Genomic DNA, 15952 nt, shown 5'->3' with positions numbered 1-15952 from the left:
GGTTCACTCTCTTCTGTCCCCCTTCTCTGGCTTCTAAGTTAGTGAGTTGAGATTTCAGCCTTCATGAATGACCCTCATTTGCAGAATCTCTCCATCCGAGATGCTTTTTCTCCCAAGATGGAAGAGGTTGAAAAATGCTCCCTGCCCTTTCTGAAGGGGAGCTCAAGAAAGACAATATGAATGCTGCTTTATAAAGGACTGTGAGCCTGGAAGCAGCAGTGGAGCTGGTCTAGGGTGGCCAGAGGTGAGATGGGTGGGATATTTTGCCAGGGCGAAGGCAGACACCTCTGGCGTGAGGGGGGGGTCTCCACAACACTGCTGCTGTGAGGAGCCCACATGTAATAGCTCAGTGACTCCTGTGCCACCTGGAGCAGGTTTGGTCAGGCTTGGGCCCCCTGCCACCTGAGTGCTGTGTCATGACCATCAGCTTTCGACACCTTATAGACCTGGATGGACGGAATGAAGACCACTGCAATGTGGCCTGCTCACCACAGGGCATCATCTGTGCTGCAAAATGAGGTGAGCCCTGCAGCAATCAGCATGTGATTGCAGAACTGCACAGCCTCTCTGCAAAGGCAAGAAGATACACAAGAATATGGGCATTTCCTCATTTTTGGGTCCTGGTTTTTGCTTTAATTGCATTTAAGGATAATTCTCAACATTAAATGAAGTCAATATATAAAGCAATAGCAGGAAGCAAGCCTACGTCTGTGACTCAGCTGCTCTGAGAGGTGGCTTGGCTTTATTTGCTGCTGGATAGGGAGACATGGCCCAGTGAGGGCTTGTCCCTGCCCCGACTGGGCAGGTCTTCACACACTTCAGAGGAAAAGAGGAACACCTACTGGCTTTGTATTTAGGGGCCCATGAAGCAAAATCACCAGGAAATGAACATGCAGAACTGCTTTCAGTAGCAAATACTGCAGCCTGAGTGCTTAGGTGTGCAGTTCATGCTATGGAACCTCAGCTGACCTGTTCCCTAGCTGCTTCAGGCTAAACATCTCTCAAAAGAGAGATTTGCTGTCAAATACATTTATTAAATTTCCAATTTAATAGATTGAAAAAAGGTGTATCCAGAATGTCTTTTTTTCTTTTTTTCTTTTTCTCACACCAGGAACACCCCCCCGTTACCTTGTTACACCTTACACAGATATTGCTGCTGGTCTTAATTGTTAGCCAGGCTTTAACAGGGCAAAGGAAGGTGAAGATTCCCCTTTGACATGCCCAGGCCTTAAGCAAAGGGCTCTGCTTTCACAGTCCTTACAGGAGCAGAGGCTACAGTCTCAGAAAAGCAGCCGTTTCCTTCCCCATAGTGGCAGCACAACCCTTTATGAGTTCCTCTGCAGTGCTTTTGGGAGAGGCTGCCTGTGTCTCTCCTGGAGGAACTGGTATGCGGCTTAATTCCCTCCCTAGTTCACCAGTGAGGACAGCTGGCACACACACTTTGTCAGTAACCTGTGCTGCATCAGACACAGTCCCTGCGCAGGCACTGTGTTCACTGTGTGACTGGAGCGGTTGTGGAGGCCTAAGTTCTGCTTTACAGCTCTGGTCAAAAGCAGAAACGGGCATGACGCAGCAGGAAAGCATTAGGTATTATCAGCAAGTTCTCACTCTTGCAATGGAAAGTAGGGAAAAATGAGGTGGTCTCTGAAACCCAGAGCAAACAGATGACAACAGCTATGGTCTTGGTCAAAGAACAGTGCTGTAAGTAATGTAACAGCTAAGATGATAGGACCTGCCCAAACCAAAGCAGTGCAAGTACCTACTGCTGCTATCTCAGCCCTTGGGTCTAGACATTATTGCACAGCAGCTGGGTTAAAGAAAAAAGTAAAAAATAAAAAATATAGCATCAGTTCCCCCAACAGAGCAGGACTCTGAGGAATGTGGAAGTGCTCAGGGAACAGCAGCGTCAGGAAACCTGACCAAAGCAGCCTGACAGACAGGATACCGTTCCCTGAGCAGCACAAACTGCCAGTGAAGGAGATGTCCTAGCTCGTACTTCCCCCAGCCTTCCCTGTCTCTTGCCTCAACATCCACCCCTGCCTTTGCAGGCAAGCAGTGATTTGGGTCGGCACAGAGTCCCTGAACAATTTAACCTTGGAAACAAACCATTAGTTCCTGGCAGTTGGGCAACAGGAATGGCTTCTCCTGCAGCTACAATTCTGTGATGCAACAGAGGGTGAGGCCCTGCGGCTGAGGGAGAGGAAAGGTGGGACTGTGCAGCCAGGTCTTAGACTGGTTCACATCCATTGTGTAAGCAAGCTCTGGGCAGCATAACCACAGGGCCTTAATTACAGGGCTTTAAGCCAGGAATACATTGTGCCAAAAATTAGGAAAGCTTTTGAACACCCTCCTGCCGGGAATACTGCAAGCTGCCCTTCACATGAACTTTCCCCAGGAAAAGTGCCTGTGCAGTATGGCCTCTTCTTCCATGGACCTACATGTGCCCATTTGGGCTTTTTTGTTTAACTCTTCAACTTGAATTAGACAAATCAAAGCATTTCATGGACCTGGTCAGCTCCCTACCACAATGCCAGCTGCCCCTTTGTGGAAGTGGGTATTAGCACAGGGGTCACATTTAAGTTGATAGATAACATAGCCAGCATTGACTGATGTCTTCCTGGTACGAAATTGCATCCTGTGGACTAACCTAACATACATGTGATTCCATAGTGCAGCCACTGGATGTTGTCATTGCTCCTTATAAATGTCACTAGCTCTGCGTTACCATCCCATAGAGAGAAAACAGAATCCCGAAATACAAGGCAGCTTCAACATCAACCACAGCTGTTGATGGAGCACATGCAGCCACCACGAGTACTGGAACATCTGATTAATGACAACAGGGAACAAAGCAAATATCACATCTTACCGAAGATTTAAAGTATGCACGGGGCTTTAAATAACCAAGGAAGCCTGGACTTCAGCTATTGCTTTAGTGACTTATAAACACATCAATAAATGCACAATGGGAGGCACTAAAAGTGATGCTTGTCATTTATCCACTTGACAACCATCTGGGAAGTTTCATTTCACTGTGAGATCTATATTTGTATTTAACCTCAAGCACAATATTTCCCAGAGAAGAAAGCACTGAGAACCTTAAGGGGCTTCCTAGGCAGAACAATTGAGATGCTCCTTTAACAACAAATGGGATTATGGAGAGAAACTTCTGTTAGCTGACACATTTGATATACTTTAAAAAGTGAAAAAGAGATTAAGAACCAGAGCAAATGAAGGAAAACTAAAGGCTATGCTTGTTTTGGTTGTTTCCCAGATGTCCCTGAACACTGAATTGCAATTTTGTGCTGGTTCAATCTTTCTTGACTGCAGGCTACTGCTAGATGATGTGATCTGTTCTCACCCTTCCCTTCCATCTGATCTCACATAGGCAGAAGCCAAGTTTGAGATTACTGTTAGGGAGGACAAACTAGAAAACAAAATTAATTGTCCTTTCAGTGGCTCAGCAAATGGAAGGAATCCATCACAAAACTGCACAACCAACCTAGATTCTGTTCAACAAACCAACCCCTAGATTCTGTGCAAGAGAATTGGTGAAACAGCCTCTAGTGGAAGTATCCCCCAGTTAAACTAAATTAAGCACAACACAAAGCCATACTCTGAGTCAATTTTGTCTATTTTCAGGTGATGACTGTCCCTTACAGAACCACCCTGTTTGCTATTTATTTAGCTGTTTATCCAAACTGCACTTTCTGACAGGCCAGTGCTGTTATCAGACTCACCCCACAACAACCCAATATGTAACTTTTAAGCTCTTTTGCATTATTCCCACTTTAATGTGTTATATTACTTTAGTGAGCAGTGGGATAAGCCTTTCCTCAGCAGCAGTACCAGCTTAAGCAGAGTTTTACGCTCCTCCAGCCCCATAGCTACATCCTTAGTTGTTCCAGTATTTGAACTCATGCCACACAGCCACCTGCGGGAGAGAACTGATCTGAGTAAGGAAAACAAACAAACGAACAAACAAACAAAAAACTAAGCAAAACACACAGCTTTCCCTCCCCAGCTTAGTTGGAACACAGATCAGTTTCCAACACTGCTTATGCTTTCACTTCTGCCAACTTTTCCCTCCCCCATGCTCTATACTCTACCTACTGCTTCGGCCTTACTGAAATCTGAAAGATTTTCAAAGGTAAAACAAGACAAACTAAAACTAGATTTTGTTTTGCTGCTCTGATTATATCCACTTCAGAGCTGTGGCCCTGCTACAAAGAATAATACAAGTACAAACAGCAATATTACATGTCTTAGGGTAATATTGTAGGCAAGGAAAACAAAACTAACTAGTTAAACTTCATATCTATTTCCAAAAAGTCTCATGCCAGCATCATATCATAATAGCTTGAATAGACCAGAAGATTTTAAGATTTCAATTGTCATCTTGATGATAATTTGTATCTCAAAATACTAATTGAATCTCTTCCATATTAATGAAATAGCTATGAAATGCAGCAGAAAGCATTGTGTAATAGGCAAGAAAACCCACGCCAGTGGCTTACGGTGAGAACCCCAGCACTGCTGGGTACAACTCCACAGCTCCCTAATGGAGAAAAGGACAGTGGAGTCCAAAGCTGTTTAGGCAAGTTTAGGGAAAAAATATTTAGAAGCCCTTCTGGGAATTTCAGTAGTTGAAGGTGGTAGGGGAGGGAAACATTTCCAGGACAGTAGTGCTGCTTGTTCCGGTCCATGCTAAATGGAGCCTTTCAGAATATCTGGCTTCAGGGCAAGAAAATAGCCATGAAGTACTGCAGAGGGAGAACGCGGGCTGTGAAACCCTCCTCCTTAGTACTGGTAAATCTGCTGGGCAAAAAGATTCTTGCTCTGCAGCAGAATGCTTTGTACTGTTTTCAGACCATGAAATTCCATGACTAGCATCCAGCCCATGCAGAGGTTTTAGTCTGTGAAGATGCTGGAAGCAGGTCTGGCCTTCCCTCTCTAAAGGAGTTGGGTAGAACAAGTAAGTGGTTTTTATAGCAGCCATCAAGTTTATTTAGTATTTAAAAATGTTGATCAAGCTCAAAGACTGACACATAATAATGCATATTTTTAAACAGAAGTTAGCACAGAAAAATGACAGTATGCTCAGGCCAGACCTAGTAGAAAATCATCTTCTCCAGTTAATTTGATATAGGAGGAAAAAGGCACCTTTATTTGCTAGGTTTTAGCCAGGATAACTCTAACCAACTGGAAAAATAGTTTTGGGCATCTCTAGATGTCTGCATAACCCAAGGACTTAAAAACTGCTGTACCCAGAAAGTTCAGAAAAGCATATTCTCCCCATCTCCTTTCTCACGTGTTCCATGCCTGCCCTCATAAAAATGACAGCATTTTAGCCATCAACAGGAAGACTACATACAGCTGTTAAGAGCAGTCCTGGAGTCCCTCAGAGGACTAGCTGATACTAGAAACAGCAAACCAGCTCCACATAAGGATACGTAGCTGGGACTTCTTGTGGACAAAAATAAAGATTTTCTTTTTCTACTAGAGATTTAAGTACTATGGCTACCAGACACCAAAAAAGTGCCAACCAGCTCCGAGAACTTCAGCTTGGTCAGCTATTACAGGGACAGACGTAAGCAACACTACTACTTCCAGAATGCACATGGCAGCAGGAGAGTAATCAATCACCTACATGTCTGCCAGCAAATAATCCCAGCAGTCGAAGTTATGTGTAACCAGTACAAATTGTACAATACATTTTCAAATAATTCATATTCAGACAAGAGTCACCTTGATCGAATATGAAGCTTTAACCTTTTAGGGCTACAAAGGTTAGACTGTCAAAAGGAAACCGGATGTATAGCACCTAATACGGTGTCAATGTAAGAAAACTATATTAAGAAAGAAGCAGCAGCATAAGATAATGCCTGTCAAGTAACAGTAACTGATGCAGGAATATGTATGATGTGTCTTATTATTGCAGAAGTGACTAATAGCATAGAAGTATTTTAAACAATAAAGCAGGACTTACTCTTCCAATAATAAAAAAAAAAAAAACCAAAACCAAACAACTTGTTTCTGTTGAAGAAACCAGATACTGCTGAAGTACCACCCACTTCAAACTCAGCCCTGAAGATGTTACCAGAGCAGCCAGAGATACCCACTTTCTGCGACAATAAACTGGACTTTCCCTTTACTGCAACCTAACTAAGCTTCCCTATACCCCACAGCAAACAAGTATATACAACAAACATCAGAATGAGGTGAAAAATAACCTGAAGCACTACCTCACATATGACCCCAGCCGTCTTTGAAGCATATCAACACACATATATGTAAAAACCCTCAATAAGTTTTGCCAATAATTTCAATTAAAAAATTAAGCACAAGTTGTTAGTTCAAACAAGTGTATCCACATCATGGATAAATATTTTCTCTATTAAAAAAGCTTTTTCTTCATATGGCTCTTTCCTCCCACCGCTATTTTCTTCTGCTTTTTGAGCCTTGTTACTATTCAGTGATGAGATTCATGAATGCAAAATAGTATCAACATGGTCTTCAGCTTGATTTCAGATGTTTGGCTTGAAAACTCCAGGATATCCTCTGTAAATATATCGAGTAAAGTTCATGAACTTCTCAACCATATTTTGAATTAGCCAAAGACACAAACACTGAGAACTTTATTATCTTGACAAGAAAAAAAAAAGAAGGGGCAAGCCTTGCTCTATTTGATTACCCAAATGGATTCCAACTCCAAGCATATTAAGATACGTACTTTTATCAGTCTCATTCTGGGTTGTGATTATTTGGTGCCATGCATGTTCCCTGTACACCCTACCTAAATAATCTGTGCCGACCCCGAGTTTAACAGATAATCAACAAGTGTAATATACATGATATTAAATCAGGAATAGCTACACTTCATCAAGTTGTCACAAATACTCTATCCAAATCAATTGAGTTCTTTTTAAAAGCTATTATTCCATTGTTCAAAGATTACTCATACTTATTGTAGACTAATTCATCTCACATATTGTTCATAAGGCAGCTTTGTATTTTAAAGAACTTTGTCTTTGCCAAAACGGCTGTGAAATTGGTCATGTCACTTATATAGTTTTCTCCTATTCCTTAGTTTTATTGCCTAAATTTACTCAGAAGAAAGCATTCACTGGCTTTGATTGCCATCAGTTTTACTGATGAACCAGTAAAACTCTACCTTAATTTTTTTTGTTGTTGGTTTTTGTTTTTTTGAGGTTTTTTTGAGATGGGAAGATTCAAACACAATCAATTATATTTATTCTTTACAAAAAGGCAGTCAGATACCAGGCCAAAGAATAGTTATTTAGTCACAGCAACAAGAGCTATTTTGGTAGCTGAAAAGCAAGCAGCTGCATGAATTTCTACGTGCATTACAGCATCTTCATAGCTTCTCCAAATCAAATTACATAAGCAAATTTGGAAAATCTAATCATACCTGTTCTCTTTGTTGCAGCAATCTGTGCCATCATTTTCATATCTTGTAGCATTTCCTGTCTTGGTCTCCATTTCCTTGGTGTTAGAGTCTACTTTACCACTATACTTGCACAGGATCTACAGGAAACATTAAAAAGGAATAAAAAGAATTATTTAGGAACTTAAAATGGGATTACAATTTATGCATTTTTAATAAGTAGCAGAGAACTCTTTCTTTTTGAAGAACAAAATTTGATAAACTAAGTACTTTAATTTTACTATTTTGATACTAAAGCTATTTAGGAAAAAAAAAAGTATATTAGCTAACCTGTAGAACATCATCTGGTATCTTTGTTATTTCTGGAGGTGGAGGAGTACTGAGTAACTGGTCATAGTGTTTTATTTTGGGAGGAGAAGGGTCTCTGAAACGTTTAAGATACTCATCAGAGCTCCCAGCAAAAGAACTGCTGTCTTCTTTGTGTTGTTTATCTGTTGCATCATTCTTTGCCACTGACTCAGTCTTCCCCGCCTGCTTCACCTCCTGCAAAAGAGATACTAAATGCCTTCAGTTAACTAAATTAAGTATAGTATTTATTAAGTGTTCTTACAAAGGTACCATTAGAAAGATCTACAATGACATAAGAAAAAGTAGTATTGGAATCCAAACTGACATTTGAAAAACTGTTTATGGTAAAGTGTGTGAAAACGTACAGAATTGCTACTTAAGAGCTTAGCTTCCGCTTTTACCCATCTCATTTCAAAATCTGGACACGGTGGTGTTTCTGTATGATTGGTAAGAGGCTGTTCATTTGTCTCTGGTAATCTTGATAATACCGTACTATTTGTTCTGGAAGGGATTTTCACATCAGGAGTACAGAACACAGGCATCGCAGGAGAAGCCATCCAGTTAGCTGTTGAAATTAAGGGGAGGATAATAAAAACAACAACATATACATATACACACACATATAAATATTATCAGTTTCAGCGCCCCAGTTTAGTTCTCCGAGTTTGCTAGATTATCATATATTTGCATGTTCTAAAACACCTGAATAACTTTCGTTAATTTTTAGTAGGAGGAACCATCCAAGTTACAGAATTCCATAAAAGCTGAAAATGTAAAGAGTAGTAGTAAATCTAGTGCCATTACTGCAGATAACTGAAAAAGCTCAACCTAAATCAACATTGCTTTACCTTCTAGTATATTCAATTGTTATTATGTTTGTCCCCAGTGTTCAAGGCCAGGCTGGATGGGGCTTTAAGCAACCTGGTCTAGTGGAAGGTGTCCCTGCCCATGGCTGGGGGTTGGAACTAGATGGTCTTTAAGGTCCCTTCCAACCCAAACCATTCCATGATTATATTCTACGATTCTGTTTTCAGGAAAACATACTACATCTCCTCGCAAAGAAGTTTTAGCATTACTCTTGAAAGATCTAAGTTACAGTCTGGTTAGCCTCCTTCAAAACAGTTTCTTTCCCATCTTTAAACAGATCTAATGGGTTGTCTCAAGAAAAAAAGAAAAAAAGGCTAAGTCGGCAAACCAGTATTTTTATTTCAAATAAGGAAAAGTTGCAGGTATGAAATGATGGATCCCTCCATATAATTCTAGATGGATGCGAGTAGAAGAATTAGCAAAGACTTATACCGCAGCGAGACACTTTCCCATGGAAGCCAACAACATTCCGTTTTCTAGACTTTAGTGCTCATACAATGACTGGGCCTGAATTAACTGTATTTAACAAAACCCCACAGTTTAAAAGTCTACCATATGTTTACAATGCATTTACATATGCATTACGTAAAAAATGCGTATGTATATCTATTTCACACTTTTTAAACTTACCATTCTTAGGTGTCACTTTTGATTTTGGCCCAGGAATGACTGTGACTTCCCTGGATGTCATTTCGCGTACAGTCACTTTATGATCATCTTTAACCAACCTAAAAACCAAACCCCTCAATTAGCTCTCAAGTAATACAAATAAATCACAACTAAAGGAGTACTGCCAACCTGATCACTTTTCTAGTATTTGTTCACCATCGTGCAAGTCAAAAATTAATTTCCTCAAATATGATTTTTTCATAGATTTTTCATCTATGATTCTACCAAGCAATTTGTAGCATGCAAATGTTCAGTCCAGTCACACATTTTCAAACACACTAAGATTTCAATCCAAGGCAATCAAAACACCCCAAAATGAAATAAACAAAAGGTGTCCAGTGTAGGACCAGTTTTCTTTGTCCCAGATAATCAGTTCTGTGTTAGAGGTACAGTCTATTTCATTTTGAATTCTCCGTTGCCTACAGAAGTCTAAACAACATGAGAAAATCTTTTTGCTCTTAACCTAGCAACATTAGTGTGAACACTAGAAGATTTTAAATTCAGTTTTTAAGTTGGAGTAAGATTACTTATGTTACTCACTACCTGACTTGAGAGTGAAAAGCCAGTTAACAGCAATTCCACAAAACTGGAAACTGAAAATTTTAAGGTTCTTTTTTCATAGCCATGGTATTCTAGTGGAAGAAGGGTGTAGGCAGTTAAAAGAGATGACACCAGACAAAAAGTGGAAGCTTACCTAAACTCTACACAAAAATGTGTCTATAAGAAAGTGACTTAATGTGTGAAAAGTTATTTTAACTACAAGAACCAGGTTTAGAGCTTCTCTACAAAAAACCTAAGCTTAAAAAAATAAATATCCATTTGAGGCAGTATATTTTGGATGAACACATCTCAAATTTTGAGGGGAAAAAAAAAAAAGTAGTAAGTTTTCAAGTCAGTGTCGCCTTGGAAATATTCTGGATACCTGAAACTATGAGTTTTAATTTTTCCAATGGAGAAGAACAAGTGTAACAATAAACACTTTTGTTTAGGCACTTTCTGTCTTTTTTCTTTTCTTTCCTAACTACTTTTGGTTTCAGTTTTGTAGTGGGTGTATCGAAGTATATTTTTCTTCTCACCCGCTTCAAAACTGAAAACCTGAAAAACAAGGTTGACATCTTCTGAATATTTAAGAACTCTAAGGCAAATGTTTAAAGTGGTTTTCACACCCTGCGCTGCTGCTGGACAGATTTCAGCCAGGTACAACCCCTGCCTGCCACGTCTTGGGTTTTGTCCTTATATTTGCCAATTTAACATGCTGAGCCTTCTCACTGAGAGATGAGAGCTTTTTGAAGGTAACAAGCTGTTGAATTGTTTCAACCTTCATCAAACAGCAAGCTGACTCTAACGTAATGTTGCAGAATAAACAAAACAAGACAAAATCCAGTTAAACAACATTTTAACTCTCATGACTTCATGTTATGACCTCTCACGTAATTCTGAATCCATCACAATCAGTGTGTGTTCCTCTGTTTTGGTCTTAATGATAATGTGTTAAACAGCAATCAAGCTGTAACTAATTCTCTAGAGAATTTGAATATTATCATTAGGGGTATGGAAGGCTGCTATTGTGGTTCTTTTTAAATTATATATAATCTCTCTGGTGGACTAATTGTTTCACTCGAAGCTACAGAAATAGAAACTACATTTGTGGCTGTATCCATTTATAAATTACGGCCATGATTAAAGCTGAAGATCACATTTAAAGCAGTATTCATTACACAGGGAAAGTGGTATAACACCACAGAAAGTTATAGTTATCAAAAGAACTTCAACTGTGTGATAAGCTGTACCTACTTTTTAAATATTATTCGAGAGTGAATCATTTTTGATTTCATATCTTTTAGGATTCAGTAAGAGCTTTCCTGTTATTCCGATTTGAATCGGAATAACACTATAGAGCTTTATGGACATTATTTACACAGCTATTCAAAAGGAGAGATTCCCAAACTATTTTAAAAGAAAATGCATCTTTTCACTTTCTCCTTTCCCCCAGTCATCTTAAAATTTAAAAAAAAACCCAAATGAAACAAAAAACCCCAATCAATCAACAACAACAAAAAACCAACCAAACCCCCCACCAAAATGTAACCATTGCAGTTAACTGGATCTTTGGGGGATAAAGTCACTTAAGCAGGCAAATATCAGGGATTAAAAAGTTGGATTATTTCCACAACTTATTTTGAATATGGTTCTTTTTGTTTGAACAGTTCCTCTAGATACCAAGTATGTAGCTGCAGAACAACGAGTTTCTTTAAAATACTGTCAGCTTTTACAATTGAACCTGTTGCCGGTACTAACTATAAAAACCATGATCCCACTACCTTTACATTACCTCAGGAGGATAAAAGAACTCCTTGGACTGCTCAGGTCCAAGTTCTACACCTCACTGCTTCAAATTCTTTTCTTTAATTTTAATTAGAGCAGTGAAAATCTGGAGGTGTCTTTTTATGAGCAAAGGGAACGTGGGGCTGGATAACATAAAGGATAATACACCCTTTCTACAATGAGGCATTTCATATAATGCTCTACGGGTTTTTCTGAGTCTGTATTCGTAAAGCTTTTCAAACCTTTAAATTGGCCATGTAATATCTAGTGCAGACAACACATCCTCAAATCCAAGGTTAAGGAAAGCAAAAGATCACAGATATACTGTGCATTTTCCCTTTGGAAAGGGATTGTGTATGGAGGATTCTTATTGTGGTGCAGTCAAGGGAAGGACTATAAAGGAGATGGGTTTGATGGCAGCATTTGGCACTGCAAACGGTATATGAATAGACACATAGAGAGTTGAATAAAGACACAGGAGTAACCAACTGGTAGATACCTCACCTGCTTGAAGACAAAGAGAAGGGCAATAGCAGCAAGAAATTAGGACAGCAAGAAGGAGCTACAGAAAATTCAGTAGAGAAACAATCTGAACTTAAGTAATTTACTTACTTCTTGCTTGTCTGAGCAGTTTTATGAATAAGCGACATTGTATAATCTTCATTCATACACATTGTATGTTCACTAATGCCAAAGTGTTCCAGTTTCGGTGTTACACACTCATAATCATCCATCTTCAGCTTACATTTTGGTGTTTTGGGCAAAGTACAGGAGGTCAGTGCTTTTAGTGGAGTCCTGTTGTTTAAATTTGCTTGATGCTTATTTGTTGTGTGTTGTCCTTCCACTGCGCTCCAAGACCTGTAGAAACTGTATTGTGAAAGACCAAAATCAGAAAGCCGGGGGTTACGCAGCGGGTCTGCAGGCACCAGTGACCTCTCAGTACCAGCAGGTACATTATCTGCTTTGCCTTCATCGGATTTATTCTGGACAGATGCTGTCGAATCGCTTTCAACTTCTTCCTCCTCCTCTTCTTCTGCTCAGGAAAAGTAATTAAAAAAATTATAACTATGTCAGAAGTTTGTTATAATAATTTATAAAATAAATTGGGACTCCCCTCCTCCTCCCAACCTCCCATGTTAAAAATTTTTTACTTATTATTGTAAAGAATAGATTCCTTCTTTTATTTTAAAGCAGTGAACCTGAAGCTACGACAAATATCAAAAGCCCATATCAGGCTAAGCTATATTTATAACATAAGTCACACATTGACTTGATGTTTCTCTATTGGTAAATATTATTTCTAGGAAAAATTAAATGGAAAGAATATTACACAAGCATATTTTTAATAGAAATCCTCTCCCTGCATGGAGTGGGCAGCAAGTGTTGATCTTAAATATATTTATTTGTTTTTAATTCACTGGAAGAGTGGAAATTCATTAAATATGTACAACATAAATGACAATGAAAACAAAATCTGTTCAGAAGTGAAAATGTTTTTAAAGAAAGAACAAAGGCTGCACACAGAATTAGAATGCTCTTTCTTCCAAAAACCAGTACTGAAAAAGGGTTATGAAGCAGCAACTAAAAACCTCATGAAAGAGAGTAGCTTTTTAGATAAGAGACGGCTGCAGAAATAAGCAATATGTAATCTGTAAATTTCTGTAGCTCAAAAATAATAAACTGAAACATGTGTGAACTTCCGCATGACGCAGGAAGCATGTGGGACAGAGGCATTACCTTTTTATGTATGTCAGTACTATGTATTCAGATACACTTAGCTTAAAAATCATCTTAAAAAGTAAATTTACTTTGTAGCTCTGTTTGGAGTCTTCTGCAAAGGCAGAGACAGGACAGGAAGGAAGGAACTATAAAATCAGAGCGTTCTGCCATATCTTATAAAAGAGTTGAAGTTGCTTAACTCAGAGGCGAATATGGTCCACAACCACAATTCTGTTCTGTGTAATGACAGGATAACGCTAGGGGAAGGTTAGTTAAGGTTTGCCCTGCCAAGGGCTTCTATAAGATTGAGCCCTTGATACCAAAAGGGGTACCAGTGTGTAGTACTGACAGCTGTAGTGTTTTAAACTCATTTGGCATATCTGGATTTTTCACAGAGGTTCTGTGTACCTTCTGACTGGCTTAAGGATCTCCCTCCCCCAAATGATCAAGCTACCACTGCTTGCCATGTGCCACTGAATCCCTGTATGTGCTTCTCTCGTCCCATTTGTGCTGCAGAGCACATTATTTCAAGATTTTCCCAAAGGTGATTTAGTTAATGGAATCATCGCATATGAATATGAATTAGTTTAGATGCATCTACAACAGTTTCCCATGCATGAGAAGCTGAAGCAGCAGAATTCTCTGGGTTCTAAAAACACATTTGCTACCATGTTTTCTGAATATAACTACTACTGGAGGAAAAAACCCCCAACAGAACAACAAAACCCAAACAAACCACAATACACACTAACTTTAAAAGCATGCCAGGAGATCTAAATGTATTTCTATTTTGGTTTATTCTACTGGCATCATTCACAACAGAATCTTTTACTCTTAATATTATTATATAGCAAATAGCATAGATGTACCTGGATCTCTAATTAATAGAAATATACACATAGCTAAAAAGAAACATTTCATAAAATTACATTTGTCTTCACATACTGTATTGCCAAGATATATTACCTGTAGAATCTTTGACAGGCATTTTGGAGCCATTCTTCTGGAACAGTTTTCTTATTTCTCCAAGATCCGCTTCATTTCTTTTCATCAATATTTCACTTGCCTTCATAAACTCATTAATTGCTTGGTTTTTAGAGCAACTCTTACCAAGACTGGCATTAAAATCTTCCTTTGGGGGCAAAGGGAAACAGAAATACTGTTTTTCAAATCACCACATGGTAGTTGTTTACACATGAAGTGTTTTGGGAATAAGTATTCAACTTCAATTTGGATGAGAATAAACAGCAAATTTAGGCCTTATATATATACAAAAATTAGGTTACAATATATGAGGAATATGTAGAGAGTGAGTGTACAGAAACTTACAAAAGTTAAAATAAGACGTCAGTTCACAGATGATTACTTACTGGTAACCTTTCAAACAAAAGTATATGCTTTTACTCCATAAAATATGAGATAACAGCAATTAGTGTGGACTCTTATTCCCCATATACAAAGAATTAGTGTACAGCACTCAAGTTTATATCCTAGCTTACTTCTCAATTACTTCTACACTTGCTTATTTCTAATAGAAGGGGGAAAATAATAGAAGTGGGCTATAAAGAAATACAGAACAGCCTTCACAAGTTTTACTGAATGGCTGGAGGTACTGAAACTTCTGTGAAGATTTTCTTTATTCGAAGTGCTAGTCATTGAACACAAACAAGCATACCCCTTCTGCAGGGAGCTGCTGCTCCTGAATCCTTCTCCCCTATACCCACACCTTGGCACCCCATTATACCCCGTTACCTTTGTCCCCTGCTGATCCAAGTGACAACAGTGATTGCAAACTCATAAACACTGCTAAATCTACTTTTAAGTCACCCAAAATTTTTGGGCACTGACCTGACATCTACAGCCATTTTGAAAACTTAGAGGTAAACAAAAAAAAGTAAGGGTCAGAACTGCTGACTATGGAAGATGTAGCTTAATAATCAATATAGAACTGTAAGTTTACAGAACACCCCTCCTCCATTTTTCAAGAAGGAAGTGAGTTAAAACGTTACCTTCAGAGAACTGATTTCACAATGGAGGTCATGTAAGACTCTCATTGGAGTTATATCTTCATAGTCTTCGATATGCACGTTCACATAAAAAGGTTTGGAATGGAAAAAGGAGTATTAGAATTTTAGCATGCAAGTACATTCTACATCAGAATGTGACCTCCTACATTAGAGATGTTGGAGTTACATGTTAGAGGGAGCCCAGATACCCATCAGCCCGCCAAAGGCCGATCTCCACACGCCCAGAGGAGCACAGGGGCGCAAGCGCAGGGGGAAACCTAAACCAAGGACCCCCAAGGAACATCCCCCCAGACTCCGGGCGATCCCGGCAGAGCCATCGGCCCAGCGCCCGTGTGTGTCACCCCGGGCAGGAGGCGAGGCCTGCGCTTACCCGCGTTCTCTCCGTTTAGAGCCTGCTCCAGCTGCTTCACCTCCTTCTCGAGCCTGATGGCCAGGGTGCGCAGCCTAGCGAAGAAGCTCCTCGACACGTCCATCGTGCGCGGGGAAGGGGAGCGCTAAAGGGACGGCATTCGAACCTCAGACCCTGGGCACTGCCCGAGAACCGGCGCTGGGAGCGACCCTGCCCGGGCCGGACGGTTACTGCCCGCCG

General features: G+C 39.6%; 1 protein-coding gene across 2 annotated transcripts; it reads right to left on the bottom strand.

The window, feature by feature from the left end:
- Positions 1-602: 602 nt before the first annotated feature.
- On the bottom strand, positions 603-15941 carry SKA3 (spindle and kinetochore associated complex subunit 3). Of its 2 annotated transcripts, none has more exons than XM_030477645.1 (9): positions 15734-15941; positions 15346-15410; positions 14303-14468; positions 12230-12653; positions 9254-9351; positions 8122-8321; positions 7739-7951; positions 7433-7548; positions 603-6561 (listed from the first exon to the last, which is right to left on the bottom strand). In XM_030477645.1, exons 1-9 carry the CDS (start codon positions 15834-15836, stop codon positions 6528-6530), a joined length of 1419 nt encoding a protein of 472 aa, XP_030333505.1. In that variant the 5' UTR covers positions 15837-15941; the 3' UTR covers positions 603-6527. The 2 variants fall into 2 exon arrangements, with proteins under 2 accessions (XP_030333505.1, XP_030333506.1); XM_030477646.1 differs by having other exon boundaries at positions 12230-12650.
- Between the last annotated feature and the right edge of the window lie 11 nt (positions 15942-15952).

This window comes from Strigops habroptila, chromosome 2 (assembly GCF_004027225.2).
Source record: "Strigops habroptila isolate Jane chromosome 2, bStrHab1.2.pri, whole genome shotgun sequence".
Lineage (NCBI taxonomy): Eukaryota > Metazoa > Chordata > Aves > Psittaciformes > Psittacidae > Strigops > Strigops habroptila.
The sequence above is the reverse complement of the archived record's forward strand: the minus strand, read 5'-3'. Positions and strand labels throughout refer to the sequence as shown.